Source organism: Atractosteus spatula, chromosome 4 (assembly GCF_055471065.1).
Source record: "Atractosteus spatula isolate fAtrSpa1 chromosome 4, fAtrSpa1.hap1, whole genome shotgun sequence".
Lineage (NCBI taxonomy): Eukaryota > Metazoa > Chordata > Actinopteri > Semionotiformes > Lepisosteidae > Atractosteus > Atractosteus spatula.
Window position 1 is genome coordinate 27,546,182 of NC_142709.1, and position 27,900 is coordinate 27,574,081.

Below are 27,900 nucleotides of genomic sequence, written 5' to 3' on the forward strand. Positions count from 1 at the left end.
TTATTTTGAAATTATTCTGTTATTTTGAAAATACTCTGTCAGAAAATGGGCAAGTGAATATATTCAGCCAATGATGTTCTATCAGTCATGTAACAGGCTAAAAGAGTGTTTACAAAGCAGTTTCACAGTGAGAAATAAAAACGTAAAATGGCCAAATAAAATATGAAAAGTCAAACTGTAGGAATTTTTGCTCAAATGTGTTGATACCTTCAGCATAATTTTGCTAAATGTTTCAGCTTAATCTGCATATACCCAAATTAAAGAACAAACCACAAATTACACAGTACAGATTAACTAAGTCAAAAATTGTTTTTCACTATTTGCCATTTCTATAACCTGATTAAACAGTGGATTATTAAAATAAGATTGTTAGAAATCTGAAGCTCACCTTTTCATTTGATTCGAAAACTGCCTTCATATTCTTCAGAACAACAGGCCCGTCACTGCTGTAGGAAAAGCTGACTCCCTCAAAGGAGATCATTCCTTGCCTTGGCCAGTTGGGGGGCGGCCGTTTTTGTGTGATCCACGGAGCTTCACTCTCCAGCTCAGTGTACTCCAGAACTCGCTCCACCGATGTCATCTGAGAATGGTCAGAGAGCCATTATTCTGACTGCTGCCTTTGAAGCACAGAACCCCACAAACTCAAGACACCCAAGTCTCACACAGCATACTATTAAGATATGGCTTCCAGGAAAAGGAAGCTTTGATTTTCTGAGCAGATTTACTTTAGGTTCATACAGTTCTGATGTTTAGTAGCCCAAATATTGATCCACTCAAATACTGGAAGTCATTCTGCTCCCACACAAGTTTCTATAACGCAAATCAGCTATAACATGATTCATCAGGGAACACTTTTTCCATAACATGGGTGCATGTGGGCTAAAACGCAACTCCAGGTACAGTATACTAGAACTAGTCACAGTGGTAGACTTAAACGGTTGCATGGCATATCTCTCAAGCATTGGTGGCAGTCTTTGCCCAAACTGCATACGCATCAAAGGAGTGTATCTGTGCTCAGCTTCTATATTCTCATGCTTTAGAAACTGATATAAATATTGGTATTACAATATCAGTGGCAAGGGTATAGTGTTCTGCTAGTTTCCGTGGTATAAGTTAAAAAAATTAAAAGCTACTGTATTGCTTTAATAGCACTCATGCTACTGGCCCAAGTTTTGTGTTTTCTTAAAAAAGGTTCTTAAGATACACGTTCTCGTCCACCTCCATAGAATTTCTCATTGCTTGGCGATTTAAATATTGATACATATTATGATTTATTTTATCTATTTTTTCACTGTTTTCTTTTTAAATGGATTAGAGAAACACATATTATGCCGCAGTAATACATTCAAGCTAGTAATACGTCCATTTTCTATGGAAAAAATACATTGCTGCAACACAGCGCCAGAGCCCTGGGTTCAATTCTGGATCTGGGTTGCTATTGTGTGGAGTTTTTAAGTCCTTTCTGTGTTTGTGTGGCTTTACTCTGTGTTCCACAGTCCAAACACATAGGGGTAGGTTAATTAACTTCTGGGAAAATTGGCTGTAGATATGAGTGTGTGCGCATTTGTCTGTGTGTGCCCTACGATGGATTGGCATCCTGATCAGAGACTATTGCTTGCCAGGATAGGCTGTCTCCCCGACAACCTTATATTGGATAAATCAATTAGAAAATGGATGGATGGATAACAGTAACCATGTGAACAGAAGAAAACGCATGGCATTTATGGTTTTATATACATGTAAAGAAATACCAAACATTAGACCTTGCTTAAAACCAAAAGGAATGTTCTTGAACAAAGGACATAAAGGCTATCTTTTAATTCCCATCTCCCAATCAATGTTGTTGCAGTGTCATGACAGCAGGAATACTGGAGGGCATGCTGACTGAGATTCTACTTGTGCATTTCCCTGCGATGCTGATTACATTGACGAAACTGGTGTTGATGCATTATTTTAAGTGGCTAGAATTCCTAGTTTTAAATGTATTAGCTGCTATGGTTTACCAGATTCTCAACTTCAGCACTCTGCCGCACTCCCCACTGAAACATTCCCATCAGAGTGACAGCGTACGACAGCGCCAAACCAACATCCCCAGCCTCCAAGTCTAGAGGGTAGAGAAAAACAAGAACAAGCCAAAATAATGTATATAAACTGCTCCCAGTCCCTAAGGAGTACTGTATAACTATCCAAATCTGACTCTGAATTTGAGTGAGCTTGCCATATTGTCTACAAAAACAATCTAGAAATTTACTTTATACCCCCCCTCCTAATACAGTAAGTTCTCTTATTGAATTGGATGCATTGAAAGAAATATATTAATAAACAACAAAAGCAATATCTTTATAAGAGTGGCAGGCTGCTCGAAATGGCTAATTAATAGCTTTTCAGAAAAGATTTAGTTTAATGCACTGTGACGGGGTCACTGTTTGAGCACCTACTGTTGATTGAGAATGTATAGTATACATCCTGCTTTGGCCCCTAATGACTGTGGGAACCTATTGCAGCGTTCTTTAGAGGATGACACTTTCTTCCATATTAAAAACAAACTGTAGAAGTCATTTTATGTAGGAGCAAATCATGAGGGTAGGCTAATTACCACCAACAAGTGAATTGTAATTCTATGCATTTCTGCTATTCCTGCTTCCTTTCAGCAAAGTATAAAACTATAAAGTATGGTCATTTTAAGGAGCTTTATTTGCATCAGTGCCTGAGAAAAAGTGAAATTCCTAAACCTTGGTTCCAGCACTCTGACAAGCACTTAACATTTCTGACTAATGGAGTGATTCATATATTTATGTCCAAATTCACCCAATTGACAAGGAACAAAAGGCAGACCTGACAGCAATTTCCATGACTGTGAGGTTCAAAATATCAAGAACAAATCAGAATTTCAACTAAAATCACAAATATGTCTCTAAAATTAGGGAATGAAGATACTAGCAGAACTCTTTTCTATAGTTTTTACCAAGCTCAGATACCTTCCACAGAATGAGCTTTGTTGAAATAATTACTGAGTCCTTTCATGGCTTAGTCATGAAGGATAAACATAGTCTCTATTATAGGTAACATTTTAAGACCTGGACACTCAGAGTCAGAGCAGGGATAGTAATCTCTATGAGTTTATAGGTCTCTATAAATCATCATTTACTATATACCCCGGCTCAGTCATAAAGATAAATTGCTGTGGTCCTTGGTATGGTATTACAGCGATTATTTTCTCAAGAGCTTTAGTACCAGTACATCTATGAACAGTGAAATAAACATGAGGCTCTTGTGAAACCACTGCACAGCATGGACAATGCCTTGGAAGTGTCTACTTCAGGGATGGCAATTCGAGGCCTTATATCAGAGAAGTAATAAAACAAGAGGCTCCTGTAGCACTTGAGTGATGGAGCTGGCTTTATCTGATGCACTGTAAAGCAAACCTCCTCATCATCCATTGATGAAGCTTCACACTACTTACCATTTCTGAGAAAGAGAGACCCAAAGGCAACGATTGTGACAAAAATTGCACAAATGCCATCTAACCGGACAGCGAACCATCGGGATGTGGTCAGGAATAAAAACCAGGCCTCTGAAACAACCAAGAATATTTAGTTAGTTGCTTAAACAGGATGCATTTTTTCAATTCATTCATACCTAACTAATTCTGTTCTGATGTTTAAAAAAACAAGAGACACCTTAGTTTCTTTTCCTTCAATTGTTAATCAGTGGTCTTGCTATATGTTTATAAAATTATACAACAATTATACAGGTTTTTGTAATGTTTTTTGTTTAACTAAATCTTAATTTGTCAATGTGTCTGATTTAATCATTTGTGTTATGCATCCGACTTAAAATGCAAAGACTCACACATTCTTAAACTCTAAAACATTAAAACCTACCCAATTTTCAGTTGTTTTAATGTTCTCAGATTTTTAAACATGAGATTAAAAACTAATGTTCATATACATTATTCTTTTATATTAATGTTAGATATGTTAAGATAAGTCCTTTAAACTGATTTTAGAAATACCAACCTGAATGGAGATCTTGATGCTCATCAAATATTTTCTGAAATCTTTCTTCTGCCTTAAAGGCACGAATGGTCCACAGTCCTTGGAGAGAGGAGGACAGATGGGAAAAGACAGGACTTCGTGCTAAAGCAGAAAAAGAAAAGATGTTTCAAAACATCCTTCACCTCCTTGTGCTCATACTTCCAGGCATTTGCATTTTTCTGTAATAACTAAACACCACATTAATGCCTGTCCTTAAGAAGAAAATACCCATAATTGTAAAATTATCTAAAAGAACCTCAAACTTGGACAGAAATTAAGAACACCTTGTGCAAATAAATGTTTCAACATTATTTTCCTGAAGCAAAAAAGTATATTGAAACAGCTGTTTGTACAATTAATTTGATGGAAGGAACAGTTTGCTTCTAGCTTTTTAGATAAAGAGAATCTTAAGTCTTTAAGAGAGTGCAAATAACATATGCAACACTGAATAAACAATTTACTGTCACACAATGTACTGTATCTTCACCTGCATAATGCAAAGTTTATATGTCTGTAAAGGCCAGAATTTCCTTCATGGGTCTAGTAACACCTTTTACAAACAATATAACACAGAACGGGAATTCTTAAGTGCTGCACAAGGTCAAAATCTTTAAAAAAGAAGGATTTTTTCTTCTTGCTAATGTAGGACCTGATATGCAAGGCATGTAACAAAAATTGCTCCATTTCTGGGAATATAATTAATATATTTTGAAGCAAGAATTTTGAAGCAAGAATTAAAGAACCATCTATCCATTATAGAAATATAGGAAGTTTGGAATGGGACACCACTCATTCACAGGGCACACACAGGGACAATTTAGAGACACCAGTTAACCTAGACAGCATGTCTTTAGCAATTAGGAGGTAATTGGACCATGTGGGAAAACCCATTCTGGAAGAACATTGAAACTCTACACAGGAGACATCCCAGGACATAATAAAACCCAGAAGCTAAGGCCTGTGAGTCAGCATTGCTAACTGTCAGACCACCATTCTATCCAAAATTAAAATAAATTACAGCCAAAAAGAGGAAAGAGTTGGTAATACATTTATAGTTGGCTAACCTCATCATAAAGTGGAAGAGAATCACCAAAAATATAGATTTTCCATTTTCTAACCTAAACCCAGTGTAGAAACTGAGTGCATTTCAAGGTCAGTAACTTTTTAATGGACTCTGATGACCATACCCAAATTAAAATCTATAGTTTATCTTCTTTTAGCCTGTCATTTGCTAAAATATTTTCCTTGGTATAAAATAACTAAATTGTTTCAGGCTTTCATAGATTGGGTTTGATGATTGCAATACTAAAGCTTCACTTCTAATTGACAGATGTATATCATTATACAACACTGTAGCATTTTTACCAAGCAACGGCACTACAGGGAGAAAAAAAAATCCTTTTCTCTTTCACATTCCTTTACTATTCTGATTATGTACAATGAAATTAAATGAATAAGAAAAGGCTGGGTTTCTAATAGAACAGAAACTTAACACCATTGTTTTGCTTGAATGGCATGTCCACCCATGACTCCCTTCATCCACTGGGGCTAGTGGCCTTGGCCCCGAGGTGGATAAATGTGGTCCTTTTTTTGCCTGCTGGCATTTACTGCTTTGTTTTCCCAACTGTTTATTCATTGGGAACTTGCAAAAGGTCTAAAAATTTGCATTGCCAGCATTCGGTTAAACATATATCTCTTTGTGTTAATGACCAACACATTCCACAACAAAATACAGTATATATATTAATAAGAATTGAAACCTACTGGTTGATTCCAAGCGCTTTATGTCTCGAGAGGTCTGCAGGAAATATCGCCTCAGAAATATGAAGACAATGAAGAGGGGAATAATGGGAATTATAACCCATGGAATTACAGCGACTGCCACGGAAACAACACCAAGTATCTGCAGGAACGTCTGTTTAGGGGGAAAAAAAAGCAAATTCTGTCAATTAAAAAAATTCATATAAAGTAGATTAATTTGATCTTCAAGGCACTTCAGGAATGAGTTTTTTTTTAAAAAGGACAATTTTAAAACGTGACAAAATGTTCCTGATCATTTCCAACTTCCAATTAACTAACTAAAACAAAAAATGCACAACCATATAAATGTTACTCAAAAAGAGGCACCACAAGTAACACAACAGCAGAAATATAAACGTAATTCATAAAACGGATCAAAACTGTTTTTCTTCGAGTAAACTAACTTTTTTTAAATGAAAACCTGGACAGTGAAATCTTCAAAGCAACGTACATAAATCAAGCAGTTGGGTTCAGTATCTCTGCTCAAAAGCTTATGTCAATATCAAAACAAGAAACATGAGTATACTATTAGGTTACTTTTGAAAAGATGATAGGATATCCTGCAGTAGCTATGTGTTCTCTCTCCTTTCTTGATTTGATTGTCTGAAACCACTGTAAGCCCTTTCCTGCAGGCTTTCTAGTGGCAGCTTTCCTCAGAGCCACATTCAACTAGTTTGAGGCCCTTGGCAATTGGTCATCACCATTCTGAGGAGCAATCACTACTTGACATGGTATGACAGACTGCGATTTCTAACTGCATTAGAAAACCACAGGCACTTCTACCACATAACACTATGACATGTACTTCTTGTAAACAAGTACATCACACTGCCTAATTGCTGCCAACTTACAGATACAAAACTGGAGGCTTTCCCCTACTACTACATAGCACAAGATGTCATCTATAGTTTAAAAGTAAGATATTAATTTTCACCGACCACTGACAGTTCATATCTATAAAGAAACCCCTGTATCTCCCACATCAGTCGACAAATTCATATCTTAAATATAAACACTAATGGATAAATGAACTCTCCGAGGAAATCAGGGTAGTCAACTGCATTTCCACATAACACAGTGACTCTTCAGTCACTGATGTTTCTATTTGATAAATAGACATGAGTTTTGCAACAAACAAGATATCCCAGAGTTTTATGAAGATTTTATGACCAGATGTTGGAAACTGCCCAAGCAGTGACTTATAACTGTAATATTATAACCACATTCAACTAAAAATCGAAACAATACACATTGTGGACCCAATTCTCTATTGCTTGTATGTTATTTTTTAACACAAATGGTATCGAACTTTCAACATTGCGCTTTGCTGTTTTAGGTTTGGTTTAACAGCCCTGGTGGCGTTTCTGTCATCACCTGCAGATGTTTTTCTAGGTCAGCCAGAGTTTAGTTGGCTGGTGATTATACGTGTGATTTCTTTCTTTTTTATTATATTCCAAATTTCCAATTTAGAATACCCAAATTCTACATTATGTTTCTGTCTTACATTGGTTTTAAGCAATTATCTTTTGTTTGCATTTTGGCCTTTGACTACACAAAACAGGTTTATAGTTTGGTTTTGAGTGCCCAATTATCCAACAACAAACACCTGAACAACAAGAGACACCAGTTAACCAGCTCTTCCAATATTATTGCTTCTTCAAAATAAAGTCAAACACTGTCAATTTGTTTAATGGAGACAAGAGCGTAGAACTGATTTGTACTTATCGGTCGTGGCAAAAAATTATTAGTAATCACTGTAATTCACTGTACCAGTACATATAGGGTACTGTAAATAAAAAAATGAGGAGCATAGCAATGCAATGATTAGCACTGCTGTCTCACAGTGCTGAGGTACTGGACTAAATTCATGGGCTGCTATTTGCATGGAGTTTGTATGTTCTCCCTGTGTTTGCCTGGGTTTCCGCCAGGCGCTCCAGGTTCCTCCAACAGTCCAAAGGCATACTGGTACGTTAATTGGCTGCTGGGAAAAATTGGCCCTGGTTGAGTGTATGCGTTTGTGTCTGTGTCTGCCCTGCAATTAACCGGTGTCCAGGCCAGGGTGTATCCCACTTTGCACCCAAAGCTTGCTGGGATAGGCTTCGTCTCCACTGTGATCCTGTACGGGATAACACATTTATCCAAAACTAGATATAAAAATATCTAAATAGATATATGTATAGATGTATAGATAGACAATAAATAGATGAATGTATGTAAAGTAAATAAAATACATTAGAGAAGAAGTGATAGTACTGTAGTATTGAAATTCTTAAAAGATGATGGTAAAGTCCACCAGTTTATTTAACACGGGAAATTAGGAGTACTTATGACTGAAATCAGGAAGCACTACACAAATGAAGTTCTGGAACCAATGACCCAGCCTTGCAGTTAAAGCCAATTTATTAAGGATCCCTCAAACGGCTGGACAAGATCTTTGGATCAATAAGCTAACAGTTGAACAGCTTGAGCAAGATGTGGAGGAGGGAGTAGCATCCTTTCATCTGTAGCCTCTCTTATGTTCTAATTTCACAAGAAACCGAAGCCCAGCACCTTAAGATCAGAGACAGTCTGACACTGTCATCCAACCCCCTTGTAAGGCAACAAAGAATCAGATGTATCAGCCATGTAAGTTTGCTGGTTTCTGTACAGGATTCAGAAATAAAATTTAATTTAGCACCTTAATTGCTGATGTTATCAAGCTCTTAACCACATGTTTAAGCATGATCACTTGCAATATCATTTCTAATGAAAACCAACTCAATTTCATTTATAGTTTAGATAAGGGGGTATTACCAGCTACACAACTGCTGCTGTATAGCACACACCATCAACCATCAAGTAGAAATTACACAGCACAATGGATCCAAACGTACAGGACGTCCAAAGCACACAAAATTATATTTGTCTGTAGAATGCAGGAAAGTTCCTAGACTAAATGATGAGGGCTGAATGGGCAAAACAGGCAAATGTTTTCCAAAATATACAAAAAAGATTTACCACTGTATCATTCTACTTCACGTTTATATACAGTACAATAACACTGCAATGTTATAACAGCTGAAGATTAACCATTAGAATTAATTTTACAGAAACCTGTACTAGAAAAGAACGAGATTCAAAAAGCTGTAGGAGTTCCTCTGAAACTTTCTCTACAAAACAAGTTTTTTTTTCTTGAAGCCAAATCACTTCCCTTAAAATATTAAATCACTGTATATTTTGAATGAATAAAAGAAATGCACCTCAACTGACTAATAATATCCAAATTTATTCAGTTCATTTGCAAGTCTAATTTAAACAGCGTAAATAATTAACTAAAAGCGCCAAGAAATACTACATTTTTCACATAATGGCCTTGCTATTTCAACAAAAGCTTGGCAAACAAGCTACTATTTGCCACTGTTTATGTTAGCAAACTTTAACATTATCTATGTCAGTGCTCACCAGACTAAATGATGTTCCAATCTGAGCTTTTACCACTCATAACTTAATAAAGAAATCAAAAGGGAACATGAATTCTTCACATTATTTCTAAAGGCTAACAAGACCATCTATTTTGTATTTGTAACCAATATATTTAATTCAATTGATTGCTAAATGAATTAAATATATTGGTTTTATTAAATGAAGAACAGTTAGAAAAATGAGATGGTCATAGCATCTAGACCAGCATGCCTAATAATATATCTGCAATGTATTTGGAGAAAGCATGTTATATACTTATATCCTGATGAAGCAACACTCACATTTGAGTCATTGACGCACCCCAGAGACAAAGGATCAGATTTACTCCATTCATCTCCTGCTCTTAATGTTAAATTCACGCCCAAGCTATAACTCAGCAGCTCTGTGTTACTGGGTTTTATACTACAGAGAAAACGTCCTTCTGTCTGTTCACTTTCAAGGTTTTATTTTACAGCTGGACTGAAATGAACGACACTTATCCTTAAACAAGCAGAATGACAGCCACATAGAGCATGTGGACTCGCGTACTGTACCTGCTAGGCAAGATCAGATTGATCACAACTGATCAGTGGAACAGTGGCGGAGTGAACTTGGAAAGAAGCATTCAGAGAGCTCATAGGGAACAGGAGCCTTAAAAAGCTCAAGGTTAAGAATGCACGTAGCTGTTTTTGCTATTAGTTGTAAGGTTTCTATTTAAAACCTAACATTAACAAAAACATAAAATGAAACTTATAGCACTTTGTTTCTTGTTTTTAAAATAACCACTGTTTCAAGGGAATGGATATATTTATGAAAGCTATTTTTTATATTTACAGTGGTGTGAAAAAGTGTTTGCCCCCTTCCTGATTTCTTATTTTTTTGCATGTTTGTCACACTGAAATGTTTCAGATCATCAAACAAATTGAAATATTAGACAAAGATAACACAAGTAAACACAAAATGCAGTTTTTAAATGAAGGTTTTTATTATTAAGGGAAAAAAAAATCCAAACCTACATGGCCCTGTGTGAAAAAGTGATTGCCCCCTAAACCTAATAACTGGTTGGGCCACCCTTAGCAGCAACAACTGCAATCAAGCGTTTCCGATAACTGGTAATGAGTCTTTTACAGCGCTGTGGAGGAATTTTGGCCCACTCATCTTTGCAGAATTGTTGTAATTCAGCCACATTGGAGGGTTTTCGAGCCTTAACCGCTTTTTTAAGGTCATGCCACAACATCTCAATCGGATTCAGGTCAGGACTTTGACTAGGCCACTCCAAAGTCTTCATTTTGTTTTTCTTAAGCCATTCAGAGGTGGACTTGCAGGTGTGTTTTGGATCATTGTCCTGCTGCAGAACCCAAGTGCGCTTCAGCTTGAGGTCACAAACAGATGGCCGGACATTCTCCTTCAGGATTTTTTGGTAGACAGCAGAATTCATGGTTCCATTTACCACAGCAAGTCTTCCAGGTCCTGAAGCAGCAAAACAGCCCCAGACCATCACACTACCACCACCATATTTTACTGTTGGTATGATGTTCCTTTTCTGAAGTGCTGTGTTACTTTTACGCCAGATGTAATGAGACACACACCTTCCAAAAAGTTCACCTTTTGTCTCGTCAGTCCACAGAGTATTTTCCCAAAAGTCTTGGGGATCATCAAGATGTTTTCTGGCAAAACTGAGACGAGCCTTTATGTTCTTTTTGCTCAGCAGTGGTTTTCGTCTTGGAACTCTGCCATGCAGACCATTTTTGCCCAGTCTCTTTCTTATGGTACAGTCATGAACACTGACCTTAACTGAGGCAAGTGAAGCCTGCAGTTCTTTGGATGTTGTTGTGGGGTTTTTTGTGACCTCTTGGATGAGTCGTCGCTGCGCTCTTGGGGTAATTTTGGTCGGCCAACCACTCCTGGGAAGGTTCACCACTGTTCCATTTTTTTGCCATTTGTGGATAATGGCTTTCACTGTGGTTCGCTGGAGTCCCAAAGCTTTAGAAATGGCTTTATAACCTTTTCCAGACTGATAAATCTCAATTACTCTGTTTCTCATTCGTTCCTGAATTTCTTTGGATCGCAGCATGATGTCTAGCTTTTGAGGATCTTTTGGTCTACTTCACTTTGTCAGTCAGGTCCTATTTAAGTGATTTCTTGATTGAGAACAGGTGTGGCAGTAATCAGGCCTGGGTGTGGCTAGAGAAATTGAACTCAGCTTTCCAAAGATGTGGATTTTTCCCTTAATAATAAAAACCTTCATTTAAAAACTGCATTTTGTGTTTACTTGTGTTATCTTTGTCTAATATTTCAATTTGTTTGATGATCTGAAACATTTCAGTGTGACAAACATGCAAAAAAATAAGAAATCAGGAAGGGGGCAAACACTTTTTCACACCACTGTAAGTGCTTGTATAGTAAATATTCTGGTTTCTCTGATCACAGCTTCATTATAATTAACGTAAATGTTTTATACCTATGAGCTGCCATCACAATTCCTGTAGAACATTATAGAACATTCAGCCTGCTTCCAATGTCCAACCTAATGTACATAGTTAATGTTGTTGTTTATAGATTATGGTCACTGTATCAGAAATTTGCAGACCACAGGGCACGAGTGGAAACTGTGTAGAAGAGCATTTAAAATCAAGAATAGGAGACACTTCTTTAACTAAAGGGTTGTGAGAGCATGAGACAAGCTACCATGTGACCAATACTTTGGCTTCTTTCAAGAAAAGCCTGTATAAGATCTTTGAATCAAACTACTGACCACCAAATGTACTTTGATGGGCACAAAGGTCTCCTATCATTTGTAATTGTTTTTACGTTCAATAAATATTGTAGGAAAAATAACATTTTTGAAAAAAGCTTTAACTTGCTTCTAGATTTCCACTCTGATCTTCTAACTGTATTTTAATACCCCAAGTACCTAACATTTGTATTTAGATTTTAAACTCCCTTCTTAATTTGTTCAAATCTTTTCAAATTCAAAACATGAAGTTTGCATGATTTCTGACAACACAGGTCATCTGAGGCAAATAAACCAAGCAGGATTAATTATATTTGAGTCAAGTCTCTAGAGGGCTTCTGTCGCCATGCTCTTGTTTGATGTGATCAATTTGCCTGGTCTGCCAGTTATCATGTCCGAATCACAGAACTTTGTCCCACCCACTATACATACAGATGAGCCTGATTACAAATAAACAAGTTACCCAGCCCCAACAAAAACCCACACTCCCAATCTCATAAAAAATAAAGCAGAAAAAACTTCCAAATCTAAAGCACGCTGAAAATCAAGTGAAAAAAGCCTCTGTATATAAACAGTTGAAATAAAGCATGACCTCTAATTGCTTTCTGCTAAGAACAGAAAACTACTGCAAACATGCGATTCAGTGGTTTAACCACTGTCCATACAGCATTCATATCTTGACTACCTTAATTGCTTCATTTTGCAAGTGATACTATCTGAACTTTGATGTCCATATAAAATTAGAAAATTGAAGAAAATTGGAATATTTGTGCTCTACACTGATAACAACTGTTGTTCCACAATTATGCATAAATATGTCTTGGACAATTAGATGTTCGAGTATCAACAGAAATCTTTTTCTTTTCTTAAACTAGGAACTGTGTGCAGGGTTTCTGAATGAAGAACAGACGCTGCAATAACAAAAAAAAACAAAAACAAAGATTCTGTAGAACATAATCGTTGGAATTTTTTCAACACACTTTCCCTGACAGAGCAGTACAATGAAATGTAAGGGTCAGTGGTACTGAAACGAGGAAAGGCAGTTCCACTTTTTAGAATGCAAGAATGCGAGTGACCCATGTTATTATCCTTGTCTTAAGGCCTTTTTGTTCCAAATAACCAGATGCAGCAGCTATTCTTTCAGAGAAATGACTGTGGACACCTCCTTCACATTTTCCCTTTCTTTGGCATTTTCACTTCATAAAGCTGCAGTCAATGTGTTTTGTGTGTGGTGAGGAGGGACTGACACATTCCGTGGTGGTCTCAGTCACTGTCTACATTGGTGGCTCAAGTAGTCTAAGGATTAAGCCTTTGTGTCCAAAGAAAAGGTAAGAAAAGTCAGTTATTTGAGCTCAGTCAAGCTGTTGATTTTTTTCCTTAAAAAAAGAAAGGCTTTGAAATTCACTCTCTCCTCTATAAATCACTACTCCCTCTCCATAGACCAGCTGCAAGAACATTCACATGCTTTCACTTCCAAGCTCACAATTACCCTCACACTCACATGAGTACACACACAAAAAGACTTCTGCTTAAGGCTTAGGACACACTAGAATAAGAAGGGCAAGCTCTGAAGAAATCATTCAGATCTGATACATGATAGAATTAGTATCACGCATTTGGTCCAAACTATTCCTAACTGGTCACTTACATACAGCGAAATAGTTTAAATAACCTCCATGGAACAACTTGTTGCTGCCGCACCGCAGTGGTAATTTCCCATGCAATTACGATCGGATCTCATTTTTTTTCTAAAGAAAAAAGAAACTGATGTTGGGTCAGTCATTCACGAGGTGATCCTGTGAATATGAGAGCCATGATGAGCTATGTGAAATATTTACTGGACCACAATGCCATGAGACCACACAGGCTTTGAAGGTTTTCACACGGGGCTTGTAGGCACATGACTGCTAGTGCTGTTACTAGCATCTTAGTCAGCCTACTTCCCCTTTTCTCCTCATTCACATGAAAACACTCCTGACTACTGAAGAGCCTCACTTGGCATGTCTTTAGGGGAACCATGAACCTTTGTGCATCAAACTGAGCAAAAATGCAACTTTTTATGTATGTATATGCACATATAATATTATATTTTTAAATACAAAACTGTATAACTCTGTGCCTGTTGCCTTTTTTCGCTTACCCTGTGAACTAAAACAATGTTCTATTATTCAGACTTACAGTCGCTTTCAGTTCCATAATACTACTGCCTTAGTAACTGACCAGTATACACTGAGCTTGCAGCATAATTTTTTGTGCTTCAATTCGATGAAAGGAATTATCTCTACATGAATATGACCACATAACCATATTTCTCCCCAAAAAGCAACATTTAGAAGTTCAGATTTCACTATCATTTGCATTTCTCACTTTCTTATAAAGAAAACCATTTTAGGTATATATGCAAAGAAACCAAAGTAGCCTTCAGAGTGGTTTGAACAAGAGCTTTTATAATTCAGCCTCTCATGTCCATCAAAATCTTCTGTGCTACATCTGTTGTCTTCACATCCTAAAATGCTCCATTTTTAAAAGAAAAGGCAACCTAGGATTTAAAGGTCAACTACACACAAAAGCCAACTATTCATTCCAGTTTTCCTAGGTAGTTATAATTGACATTTCTTACTTTGAATGAATACAAGAAAAAAACAAAACCTTTCCATGTCTAAAATTGTTGATAAATGCCCACTAAACTAGAATGAACAAAAATATTGCTTGGGAGAAACTACATTCTCCCACTTGAGAGAAGCACCTTATTAAGAATATTTGGTGCTCTTCAGAATGGCAAAGTGCTAACCCCAACAAAAAAGACCACTACTTAAATGCAAATCCCCCAAAGAAAAGTCTTTTCCCCACAGAGTGAGATAAACCAGTTACCACATTGTTTATTAAGCTTCACTTTACTCCCCTTGACAACCATTTAAACAATGACTGTTGGGAAATGTCCCTCAGAGAATGAACAACAATGGTAAGGATCAGTGGCTTTTCTGTCTAGCTAATACTTTATAAAAAGAGGAAAAAATAGTCCTTCCTGAAAGAATTAAAGACTGTTCTACAAAAGGCACCTGCAAACAAAAATATAATGGGTAACAAACAAAAGCACTTTGTTGAAATGATGCAACCTTTGTCCTTTGCATAATAAAATTGCATTTTCTTTTAGAGGAAAAGACTACATTGTATATAAACAATGAACAGTCATAAATATCGTACATGTTAAAGTAATTAGCTTTATTCAGAGCATAAATTGCTTTGTTTTTGACAAGCAAGCGAAAATTAGCAAATGCATGCCACTGTACCATAAGTAAATCATAGCTTTCATCAGTGAATGGTTATGATTTTTGTGCTCTCTTAAAACAGTTATTTCTCATTTTCCATTGACTGTCTTTTCAACTGATCAAACCTTCTTTAGAACATAGTTGCGATACTTAGGAGGATGCTGATGCTAATTCCCGAATTCCAAAAAATTTACAGCAGCAGAACTTTATGATAACACCTCAACTGGTGTTGTTCATTCTTTCCCCAAGAACAATTATATAATAAATGTTACTAGCGCAGTTAAGTGTGCTAACTAATTCTAACCTTACCTCTATCTTTGGGACTTTTAATTACGTTTCAGTGAAAATATAGGACCTCCCAAGAGGCCCAATTGGTATTGCTACTTCCCAAGCATAGGTTGAGCTCTCTGATCACGGGTTCGAGCCTGGGTCATGGCACTAGTAAACTGGGATTCCCCCCAAGTGGATGCAATCAAGCCAAGAGAAGTATGGAAATAGTCAGCCAGGGACACAGTTCTCATGCAACATCTGTGCCCACCAGCACAGAAATTCCGAGCAGGGCTTGACATGTGAGACAAGGGGCCCAAAGGTGGATGCGTCAGAAAAGTACACGTTCTCATTCTCCTGCATGCGGTTGTGGAGTTTGTAGATGAGAGCCGGTACAGAAACACACAGCTGGCGATTATAATGAAAAATACAACTGGCAATTTTAAATTTAGAAAATGTGGATTTCTCACTTTAAATCACGGAAGATTAATGCAATTAATTAACATTATATTACCATTTTCAATCTTTTATTCTAAATCTGCTTTTCATTGAAAGAGCATCTATTTGCTATTGGAAATTGTATCTGTTGTAAACATAACTAACATCTAGTATTTGAACTTCTGATCTTTTCAGTCTCATGTAAAAATATACTCTAATGGACAAATACCAGAGGACATATCAGCCTGGAAGATCCAATTGTCCTAACTACAACTGTTAGTGATCCCCTCTCATTTATGGCTACAACACCACAGAATAATATTAAAAATTAAGAAGTAAATAAAATTTGGCATTGACTGTAAATGTTTTTCTAATACACATTAGGGAAAACTGTCCATGCCATTGAATATTAAACACACCATTGAAATGCCTAAAAAATGTAATATCTCCATATTATGGGAAGAAAACTAGATATTCCATTAGACTGATTCATTCATATTAGCTAAATCTGTTAAATTTACTACTAAATCAGAAAACTGATACCACTATACAAACACGTTTCTTCTATGACAGAATTGCCATTAAGATTTCAACTTGAAACTTTTTAAAAGTGGCCTTCCGTAAGACTATTTTTTCTACCCATTATGTAGTGTATGATTAAAATCGAGAGGCAATACTGCACAAAAAGCCTCTGTGAATATGATCTTTTGTGCTTCTATCATTTAAGAAGGCTTTTGTTCCCTGTGAGATTTGTATCTGCCACAAACATCACTCGTTTATTGTTAAGAAAGTATTAATTTTCATCCAGGCTTTGTTCTTTTCTTTTACCCAAACCAAGGAACCACGCCTGCTTCTATACTTCTGATTGTGCTGCAAACATTCCCTCCTTTGTGGTAATAGGTGCATGAGCTGGCTCATCTTCATGGTCTTTCATGAGAGATGATTGTTTCTCTACTGTGGTGGCTTTCTGTAACATTACCTGGACGTGTGCCAGAGTGCCCTAGGGCAGCAGGACAAGGAGCAAGGATCTGCTGAAAGGACAGAGGGAAGCAGGACTCTAGGACTCTCCTATGTAAGTTAATGAGAGCACTGCTAACTTTTGCTTTGGTGTATTATTAAATTGCAGCCACACCCTCTCTTGATGTGCTGACACTTTTATTAAACCAGTGCTGCTGCTCTGTCAGGCGAGCTGGTAATCCTGAAGTAATTGTTTTGAGATTGCAGGGCCATGTCCACAAAGCAGACCCAGCCATCCATGAAATGGCCTCACAACGTATAGATAGCATTGAGGCTGCAGAGGTGCTGCCTTACCTGTACGAAGTCCACAAACGTGAAGGGCAGCTGGCTGTCCAAATGACCAATGTCCTTGGAGAACCTATTTAGGATTCGTCCTGAGAGACAGAACACAAAAACCAATACATGAAATGAAGCTGCAGGTGCTTTTGTAACCTTGGAACACCACAGATTTTTAAAGCAGTGTAGTGCTGTAATGGATTGTGATTAATCTTTCTTCCATCTATTCAAGCTGTTCTCAAAATTAATAAAAATATCACGTATAATAAGAACACAACATGTACTGGCAGAAGTGAAATGGTGTTCATAACTTGTGCAACTTGTGCAGAATTGTAAAATATAAAGGCTTGTACAAATGGTAGAATCACTACATAAAAGATCATTTACGTGTTTTACACTGCATTTTTCAATGATAGCTTAGACATTGCATCCTTCTATTAGAGAATGATATTTGATCAAGAGGTTTTACTGGATTCTAAAAGATATGGGTAAAAAATGCTAATATCCGCCCATGACATTTCACAGGTTGACTGCTACTAGGGACTCCAGTGAAACCCAGGAAATTCACAATTGAAGTATAAGACCTTAAGACAGGAGTGCTCAAATTTCTCAAGTAGGAACTTCCTGTCCAGCAGGTTTAATAGGTCTCTGCACATCTCTAGCTTCTTAAGAACAAAGAAAGGCTTCAACTTGTTCAATGCACAAATAATAAGTTCAATTAGTTAATTAAAGGCTAAGTTGAAACGAAGACCAGAAAACCTCTAGCCCTCCAGAACTGGAGTAATGAGCCCCCTGCCTTAGGTACAGTACAATGCGGGGAACTACAGTTCAGCAGAGATGCATAGCTATCTAAAGGTCGTGTGTGTATGTTTTTTTTTTACTTCTCCTGCCTTTGTATTTACAGTATGATATAATTACACTGTCCACAGCTGCAACTCCACAAATTCAACTTAATCACTAAATTTATCATTTGCAGGGTTTTTATTCTCAAAATAAATTAATCACACTTGACTAAGTGGTTGTCACAGGAATTGTATGTATACATTCAGGCCTATCGAATGGTCAAACAGTGAGCCATATCTAAATTAAACAATGATTCATTAAACTCCTTTTATTATACATAGCCTGCCCTACTGTGAACTGAATACATCTGAAAACCTTTTGTGTGAAGACAATAAGGGACCAAAACCTCAATACCTACCATTCTTTTATAACTGGCTAAGTCAATGAGTTTAATTGGGTTAGCTAGAATGTGCTCAGGTGTTCATTATCCACTTTTGGTTTTGCAGGTGTTCCATCGGCACTTTATTGTGTGTCCTTTAGAAACTTTGTTTTAATCCAGATCCAAAAGCACATAAGATTATACCACACCTGCACTGAAATGTTTACCACTTGGGTCCTAATCACAGTGCCCAAAGCCACAGTGAGCAAAGTATGCACGCAAGACAGGTTCTGATATCTTTCAGTCTGTAAGACTGCTTCAGTTGTAGACCGAGTGTATTTATGGTTTTCTCCATCTTTTGAGGGCAAGTAAATGTTAAGGTTTCCCAGAAAAAACTCACAATATAGAAATGTGGTTTACTAATGAGCATATGAACCATGGAAACAAGTTGCTACGTGAAGCTAACTTGCTCACCATTCACTTCTGGGGATGGTGGAAAGGATACATGTGAAACTGGTTTAGTAGAATCACTGCAGTCTCAAACTCTCCTCAACCCACATCACAAAGCCACAGTGCATTGGAGCGTAATTTGGAATGACTCAGCAGTGACACCCTGGGGAGATCCACCACACCACAGCTCAGCGGTCAGGTTTGGGTAAAGCTATGCTTTCACAGTGGTGAGAATTAGCTATTCTGATGCCTGATGAAACTGCTCCTGTCTGCTAATCTAAAACTTCATTCTGACAACAAATTACTCAAAAGTGAATTGGGAACTATTTAAAAAAACACTTATGCAGGTTCGCAAGCAAAGAATGAACACACTGGGATTTTTTGTCAATAGAAATAGCTATAGATATCAGTGATCCATTTATTATAAACCTATTTAAAAATAAATTTAGCTATGTGATTTGAAGATGCTTTTATTATTCAATTAAGATGATACACTAGTTTTGCCTCTTCAATCCGAGAAAGAAATTGCTGTACTTTTAAGTTGGGATTTCAGTTTAATGGATGGGAATGTGATATTTAAAATCATGCTACTACAGACTACAGAAGTACAAACAATTTGAGAACAACACCACAAACATAATTCCATGTTTCTCAAAGATCAGAAAAGGAAATGTGTTTGTTGTTTTCATTCAGCAATGTATGTTTCCTACTCCAGCCATTGCACTACTTACATCTTTTGTTTTCTAGTGAAGACAATAAAACGATTGCCAAGACACATAACATGCCAAGACGCAGAAGTTACATGAATTGCTGGAGACAAAAAGGGCAGGTTATCAGTATTACTTTAAAACACTCCTGCTATTAAAAGTACACTATATAAGTTTAAGGTGTGCTGCCATTATTTTGACATAACCTTAATGTCTTTTTTATTACTTTTATGATGCTAAGATTATACGATAGAGTCATGAGGTTTACAGCTTGTTTCCTTATCATACAGCCAAAAAAGTACCACACACACATTATAAATACTTAGATAATATACTGATAAGAAGGGATAGGTACTGACTTTTTTTCTTAAGAAACGTGCTGCCTTAAAAAGTCTGTGAGCAGATGCTTGCATTATGTGGCAAATCTGACGTTCTGGAAATTTAGATATGGCAGTAAGCATGTCAAGAAGTTCAATGATAAAAGTCAACTGACAAAGCAACAGACATAAAAAAACTGTTGACTGTTACAATGCGTTGTCAAGGCAGCGGCCTCAAAGTTATATTCCTGAGTTGGCGCTGTTGCCACCTTGAAGATCATAGTACATCACTCAGTGGAGGCCCCTGTAATTATGGTCTTTAAACTGTATAAGCAGCTTAGTGTTTCCTGATGGCATCTACTTACTGACTCTTCAAAATGTCCCCCAAAACCACCAAGATCAGTATGTCAAACAATCGAGAGTCTTTCAACTCACATCACGCCATCAGATCATTTCCATATAACCTCAAGAGTGTTAGAAGACTGCCTCCACTAGGACAGATATGAAGGTACTGCAAGTTGTATTGTTAAATAAAACAGGTGTCCAGGAAACCAAAATGATCAGACATTAAGACTTATTCGAGTAACAGCAGGATTTTACAGATAAGTATAGTACCATTGTAATAGTACTGTACTACTGAATTCTGTATTTTTCAAAAAAAAGTATTGGGTATGTTATCAATTAATCTCAACTGTTTAAATAGCTTTCCTGATTAAATGTACAACCCTCTTCATCACTACTTCTTCTATATATTCCATTAAACACTGAAAATATGAAATTCTGTCACTTCACAGCAAGATGCACTTCACTTGAATTTTTTTTTTTAAGGTTTGGGTTTTAAACTGCCAAGAAATGATTCTGTTAACCATGGTTCAAATGTATTGTGGACTTTAAAGTTACAATCTTCCCTTTCTGTAAGTACTGTTGACATCCTTAAAAATACATCATTTTCACCCAGTATAGCACTTTGCTCTCAGGTATTTAAACACCAAATTCTTCCAAATCTACTCAAATTATGTTTTTCATGGTATCCCTGCCTCCAAGTTACATTGTATAACATTCATAGCTCTTATTTTGTCTTCTCTTAGGATATACATTCATAAAATCTGTGCCAAGAAACATAAATGCTTTGTTCACCTGTCTGACAAAATATGCCTGTGATATACATTACAGATATGCAGTTACACAAAGGGACTTACAGTATGAAAATGCCCGCAAGGTATAAATCTTACGAATATGGTTTCCATCAGCGCTGATCAGCAACAAATGTATTATGTTTGATATGGATGCTATATAGACATTTCAGAAGCTCTTCTGCTTTAGTATTTAAGAATTTTTCATGGACTCTGTGTCCAAGTGTGATTTGCACCATTTTTTTGTAAAAAGAAATACCAGATCCGCCTGGCTTTGGTTGCTCCTTGGGTCATCAAATTAAACACCTACGTTACATGATATAAGGTTTATAAAATTAACAGTGGGATCTTTCTTTAACAAATTCTGTCCAAAATGCAGTTCGCAGCAAAGATCTTGATACACTTTGAGGCTTGCAGAGACGCACTGCATGTTGCCAATTCCAATAGCTTGAACCACTCGCCATCGGGATGCTGATTTGCCAGCACCCTGCAAAATAGCTCCCAGAATTTTTTATTCTGGTTTAATCACAAAGGCCGATTGAGGGAGGACGTGGACAGTAGGAGTCAGAGGCACTCACCTGTGTTTCCTGGATCCCAACAGACATTGCTCTAATTCCCCACAGAGTGCACCTTGCTGTCAATACTAATACATTATAAATCGATTATTTATGGTGCCTGGTTGAGGTCCCTTCAATCTTTTTTTTTCTTTTATGCAATTAAACTGTCTAACCACAGAGCAGTGGGGAGTCATGTCTTCTATACTCCATGTACATAGTCCTTTTTCATATATGAATTTTATTTTAACTTACATCTTTCGATACTTTTATAACTAGATATTCAACAAAGACATGTAGAACTGAAAATATTTTGTTAATATTTCAAAACATTGTTTAAAATGATAAAAGAAATGGTAAAAAAAAATAGGGAGAATATCAATGGGAGCCCATCTTTCCCACTTAAAAACTCAGAAGATTATCCAGGTAATTAATCAATGGATGAGCTAGGAAAATTCCAAGTGTCATAAAAGACCTTTAGCTTTAGCTCTGAAATGTGGTTATTTTGGGTTTGTGGCAAACACAATACTAGAAATGCAGGGCTGGAACAATGGCAGTTTTTAAACCAAGGAGACATTGCTGCCTTGTAGGTACAATTAATTGAATTGTCATTTTATTTATAATACCTACTTTTTAATTATGATAAACCCTTAATCTTAACAATTCTCCATGCGGATAGTATGTATAAATAATACAGACATTTTTATAATGAACCAAATTCAAAAATAATCGTTGTCCTACATTACAACTGCAGTTGTTACTGTAGTTGTAATGGGAAGTTTGAAAAAAAACCCCAACAACCCTTAAAAAGAAAGATCATTTGCGATAATGCACAAGTTGTTATAAAATCTTCAGTAATTTCCCTTTTTAAGCAGTTCCTGGGTCAATTGTTTGGCCAACATTCTCAGTGATGGTGTGGACTCATTGTGCTTATCAGTTCTTCATCAGGAACTTCACTCGTGATTAGTGAAGATTGAGAACTGAGTAACACAGTTTATCGAGTTGAATTCTCCAATGCCTGATGGTTAATAAAAACAGAATGAAGAGTTAGAAGAAGGTGTGTTGAGCATGAGTAAAGCTAAGGAAAGACCAGCAGAAGTAAGAGGACCATGCAGTTTTCCATGAGAGGGGACCATTAGTTAAGAACTAGAATCACTAGAAAAGAGGGCCAAAGGATGGACCACTTAAATGCAGAAAAGTTAAGGCAGCACACTGGCAGTGTTGGCTTCTACGAACAAAGCTTGTAGCGAATTGTGTACCAGCACTTGTCACAGTGTCTTACTAATAGCATTTCCACAAACTGCTCAACAAATTGTCATAATTGAACATTCAAGTTTGGATCCTTGAGGAAAAGTTTTTTAACATTTGCTAGCAATTTTTAAATTGTTTTTAAGTTGCAGTTCAATTAAAAAGTTTCAATCTGTTTTTGGCTACTGCTAGTAAAAAAAATCACGGTGAGGAAATGTGTACGGGGGGGTGTTTGTCTTTTAGTCTTGTACTATCTTAAGGAAGTACTGTAATAGCAGGTAAGCGCAGGTGCTTACATTCATTCTCTGAATCTCAGTTGTTCTCTCCTTGATTAAAAAATCGATTTATTCCTGATTGAACGGATTTATTGGCTCCATATATTGTCCCAGCTGTGCTCTGATGTCACCAAAAGCTAATGCATTTTAATTCACTTGCCAAAAAAACATTTTAAATTTCTAACCTTTGAGGTAAGGTTTGACTAACAATATCAGCAGGAACTATCCTAAATAAATTAATCTAAAGATTCAGGTGGTCAAATTTAAAAAATACAAATATTGACATCAACACCAAGGAACAGAAAATGTGGAAAATCAAGTTAAGTACCATACTTGAGCCTTATCAATATAAAAACTAGTCTCAGATCAGTTGGAGCTTATGGTTAGAGAATTAGGTATCCTACCTTTTATAAAATAATGACTCAAATTTATTGAACCAATACATGAAATGGGAGAGTAAAATTTGCTTTACCAAAGGTAAGCAAGAATGGTTTATAGACAACTTTATACAAGAGTCAGCCTCAGCTTTAAAATGGACTACAAACCACCTCCACCTTAGACCTTAGTTATATTAGGAGTCCCTTTTAGATAATAAAAAACATACTGAGACAACCAAACTTCCAGTTTCAAGAACCTATTCTTTATTAAAAGTTTAAATAAGTCTAAGCATAAAGCTTCTGTAATATATCTGACAAGGGGAGTTCCTCATCTAATTGCCCTTACTGTACAATGGTAACTGATAGCAACACAACAGCAATCAGATAGCACTAACTGTTAAACTTTTTTACAACCCTATAAAACTAAATAATGCTTTATTAAAAGTGCAAGAGCTCCGCCTATAAACCTCTTTTTATGTGTCACACCCAGATAAGTGATGAGGTACACATACTTAATCTTCTAGAATAAAAAGGAATTAAAAACAATGTTTGCTCTAAACATTGAACCAAAACAAACCTTAATCACACCACCTACTCTAAATATCAAACATACCCAGTGTTTGAACACCCTTAATTTATATTTAGTAGGTTATTATGTGGCCATTATGACTCATTATGGCTGATACCACCTGTCTTCGTGCTTTCAATTCTTAAGCAGAACAGATAATTCACAATTACACATTTATGTAATTATCAATGGATTATGAATTTAAAGATGTGAGCTATAGAAAAAAAAGAAAAGTCCAAATCCAAAAGCTAAAAACCAATTCAGCAATCGATTTAGGCATTATTATCTCAATATAAAACAAAACTCTTTATAACAATGACATTTTTGTTTCTTTTTCGATATTAAAAGAGCCAAAACAGCTTTCAAGCAGATCCCGATCTTTCGAATCATATTTTTGAAGATGACAATCTGTTAAATATCTATCCATCAATTTTTTAATCTTCCAATTCAGGGTTGCAGGGGAGCCTGAGCCTATCTTGTCAAGCAATGGGCACAAGGCGGAGCACACCTTGGACGGGACACCAGTCCATCACAGGGCACACATACACAAACGCACACACTCACACAAAGGGTCCACTTTCCCAAAAGCCAGTTAACCTACCAGTATGTATTTGGTCTGTGGGAGGAAACAGGAGCACCCAGAGGAAACCCACGCAAACACGGTGAGAAAATACAAACTTCATGCGCATAGCACCCCAGGTCTGCAGCTAAACCCAGAGCCCCAGCATTGCAAGGCAAAAATGCTAGCCACTGTGCCACCATGCCCCCCATCTGCTAAATATTTAGAAGGAAAATTGGAAAGGAAATTCTGATCTTACCGTTAGTGTTTATTTGCTCAAATCCTGGTTTTAGTGTTTATTCTCTTTTAAGATTGTGTCAGCCTGCCTACTCACATCTGTCCAAACAGCAACAACCTACTAAGCTAATGAAACTATCAAACACTTCAGATACAGTCCTTAGGGCAAATTCAATTTTATTTGCTCAGTTCTACCGTACAAATATCTTACAGTGTCCAAGATCTAAAGCAAACAATTTTTATTACAATATTATTATTTGAATTTTTTGTCTTGGTTCACTGTTCATTGATATGCCTTCCCCCTGCAAATTCATAGTTACACCTTAAGAAAAGATTAACTTCAGACTGATTCTGAAATCCTTTTTGCTTCCCTTGGCAGCCTAATGTAACTTTACTGCAAAGCCATACTCCTGTTCAAGGTTTAAAAGGGTTTATTTTTAAATGGTACATGTTATCATCTATTTTTCATGCACATGTTTGAAGGTTCTAAGTAAAATAATGTTAGTTCTCTCCCTTTTTCCTTTTATTGTCAGAATTTCTAGCTCACCTGTAGTCCAGTTTATGGCAGGGTACATGTAGCTAGCTGACCCTAAGCTCTACTTCAGCTGTCCCTCACTAAAGTTTTTCTAAATCAAGTAAAGTGGTACTGTACATTAGAAGCTAGTTATAACAAAGAAGACGTAGAGTGTGCCAACTGAATATAAGAGAGTTTCAATTTCTAAATTATAAAACGGTAACATTTTTTCTAGGTTTAGAATTGCATCAATCACATGTAATGTAAAAAAGCAGAATATCAGGTGATTAAAATGTAGCCATCATTTATCTCAATTTCCTCTTTATTAGTTTTCAGCCTGGTTACAGCGATACTGTTGAAATAAGGTATGCTACTGAATATACACACTTACACCAAGTGCTTTAAAATGCAACAAATGTTATTAGTTCCAGTACTCATTTGTTGCATTTTTAATTCCTCTCTGTCATAAATAATAATATGCTCTCTTGCTTTAGCTTCCTAAATGAAAAACAGGTTTAACTAAACAAAATGGTAAAAACAATCATGTTTTAATAAATTATTCTTCCCTTAAGAACCAGCTATTGTTTACATATATAAATATACATAATTAAATGGAGTACCTGCTGTACTGACTAAATTTATTATAGAAATTAACGAAGTTTTAGAACACAGGAAATGTACCAGGCCAATACATAAACAAAGACTGACATTGTAATATATTTTATATATTTTTTGAAAACACTGTTAGAAAACTTTTACCAAGCAAGCAGAAAATCTTTAAGGTAGTCCTGGCAAAACATTGTCCAAGATTATGGTAACTGTCCCATATACAAACTGCTCGTGGATATATACATACAGTACAAATCAGACAAAGGATAGTTTACAATATATGCACATACAGATCAGACAAAGGATAGTTTAAGGAAAAATCCATGTAAACATGGCATGAAAATGATCCTTTTATCTGTCAGATGTAAGCCAGTATTGGGACAATGTAAACAGGGTATACGACGTGACTATTAAAATTATTCAGGGTTCAATATTAATAATGGCAATTTTCTTTAAACATTATATTAAAGTGTATCCCATAGAAATGAACATATTTCAGGAAGAAAAAGAAGAACATGAATCTTTAGAAGATTTGCAGTATATGTTCATACCTATCTACATATTTTTTAATGTAATAGGAAACATCATCTTTTTAATTAAAAAAAACAAATATCAACATAGAAAGCACTATGAATACAGGAATATCGACATCTTTTAATGTTCAAACAGATATAAAGAAGTGTGTTTACACAATTACGGTATGTTTCACAACAAACTTCAGTAGCAATGCAAGGAAATTTAAATCTTGTTTAAGCCATCTATCAATAAAAGGATGCCCTCTATTGGTAAAATAAAAGAAGCACAAGCATACACCAACAGCTTTCCCAAAGAAAGTAACTCATCACAAATCACACATTTTTAGATTTTTACACCAGTTTCACATCATATGAACCTACTAGACAAAGTGAGCAAAATCTGAAATACGGGTTTCTGAATTACAAAGTATCTGGAATTTTATTTCTAATGTTAAGGAATATTCATGATTTTCCTTAATTATGTGTTTCTTACATTACATTCAGATATAACAGAGTTATTACTTTAAGAAAGGAGAACTCTGAACTGTCTGATCTAAACATAGTTGGCTATAGTCTTAACCTCCAGTGCCTCAAAACTTAATTTAGATGTACTATTTGGCCAAGAACTCTTGTTTTACATTTTTCCATCAAAAACTATTTCCAAGATGAAGTGATTTTTTTGGAATACTATCCGGTAGACCTAACCACACTATATTAAGACTTCAGCTTGTATGAAATGCTGCTACACATCCCCTAACAAAAGTAAAATAAAAATGAGCACATAAACAAGATACTAAAATTGGAGTTACATTCCTATAGCAGACAGATACTTCTTGTAGTTTTCAAAACTTTGTAAGAAAACCATGTATTCAAATATACAAACTGAACTTATCACATGTCAACCTGACTTACAACATTTAATAAAGTCACTTACCGATGGGATTTACATCAAAGAACCTCACTGGAGCCCTGAGTATAGACTGGAACATGTGGTTGTGCAGGGTCTGTGCTGCATTAACGAGGACTTTAAAAAACAGCACACTTCGGACAAATCCAAAGAGTACTGTGCCTATTGTCAAACCTAAAAAAAATGGGAAATATAAGAATAATTCAATTTTATGAGCGCTTTTCAAGAAACTCGGAGGATTGTAAAACAGCACCCAATACCAAAAAGAAAAGTGAAAAGGTGCGGCACGTTAACTGAAACCAAGAATTCTAAAGTACACATTAAACACTTTAATAAAAAGATTAACCTTATGACACTATGCAATAAGATGCATAGGTCAGATACAGCCTTCTTCAGACTAATGGTCATAAAGGCCCTATGACTTTTGTAGACATGGGCCAGCATTTCAATGAAAAAAAAAAACAATGGGAGGTTACTCATCCCTGACAT

General features: G+C 36.2%; 1 protein-coding gene across 7 annotated transcripts in view; it reads right to left on the reverse strand.

The window, feature by feature from the left end:
* Positions 1–27,900, reverse strand: part of abcc4 (ATP binding cassette subfamily C member 4 (PEL blood group)) — a 97,188-nt gene that overhangs the window by 24,980 nt on the left and 44,308 nt on the right. For all 7 annotated transcript variants that reach the window (XR_016090979.1, XM_088914027.1, XM_088914031.1 and 4 more), the window contains 7 exons: positions 27,439–27,585; positions 17,298–17,377; positions 5,802–5,952; positions 4,020–4,139; positions 3,464–3,574; positions 2,004–2,104; positions 389–580 (listed from right to left, as the gene is read on the reverse strand). Coding sequence is in view for 6 of the 7 variants with exons in the window: in XM_088914027.1 (XP_088770153.1) it covers positions 389–580; positions 2,004–2,104; positions 3,464–3,574; positions 4,020–4,139; positions 5,802–5,952; positions 17,298–17,377; positions 27,439–27,585 (902 nt within the window). In the remaining variant the exon portion in view is untranslated. The remainder of the gene's footprint in view (positions 1–388; positions 581–2,003; positions 2,105–3,463; positions 3,575–4,019; positions 4,140–5,801; positions 5,953–17,297; positions 17,378–27,438; positions 27,586–27,900) is intronic.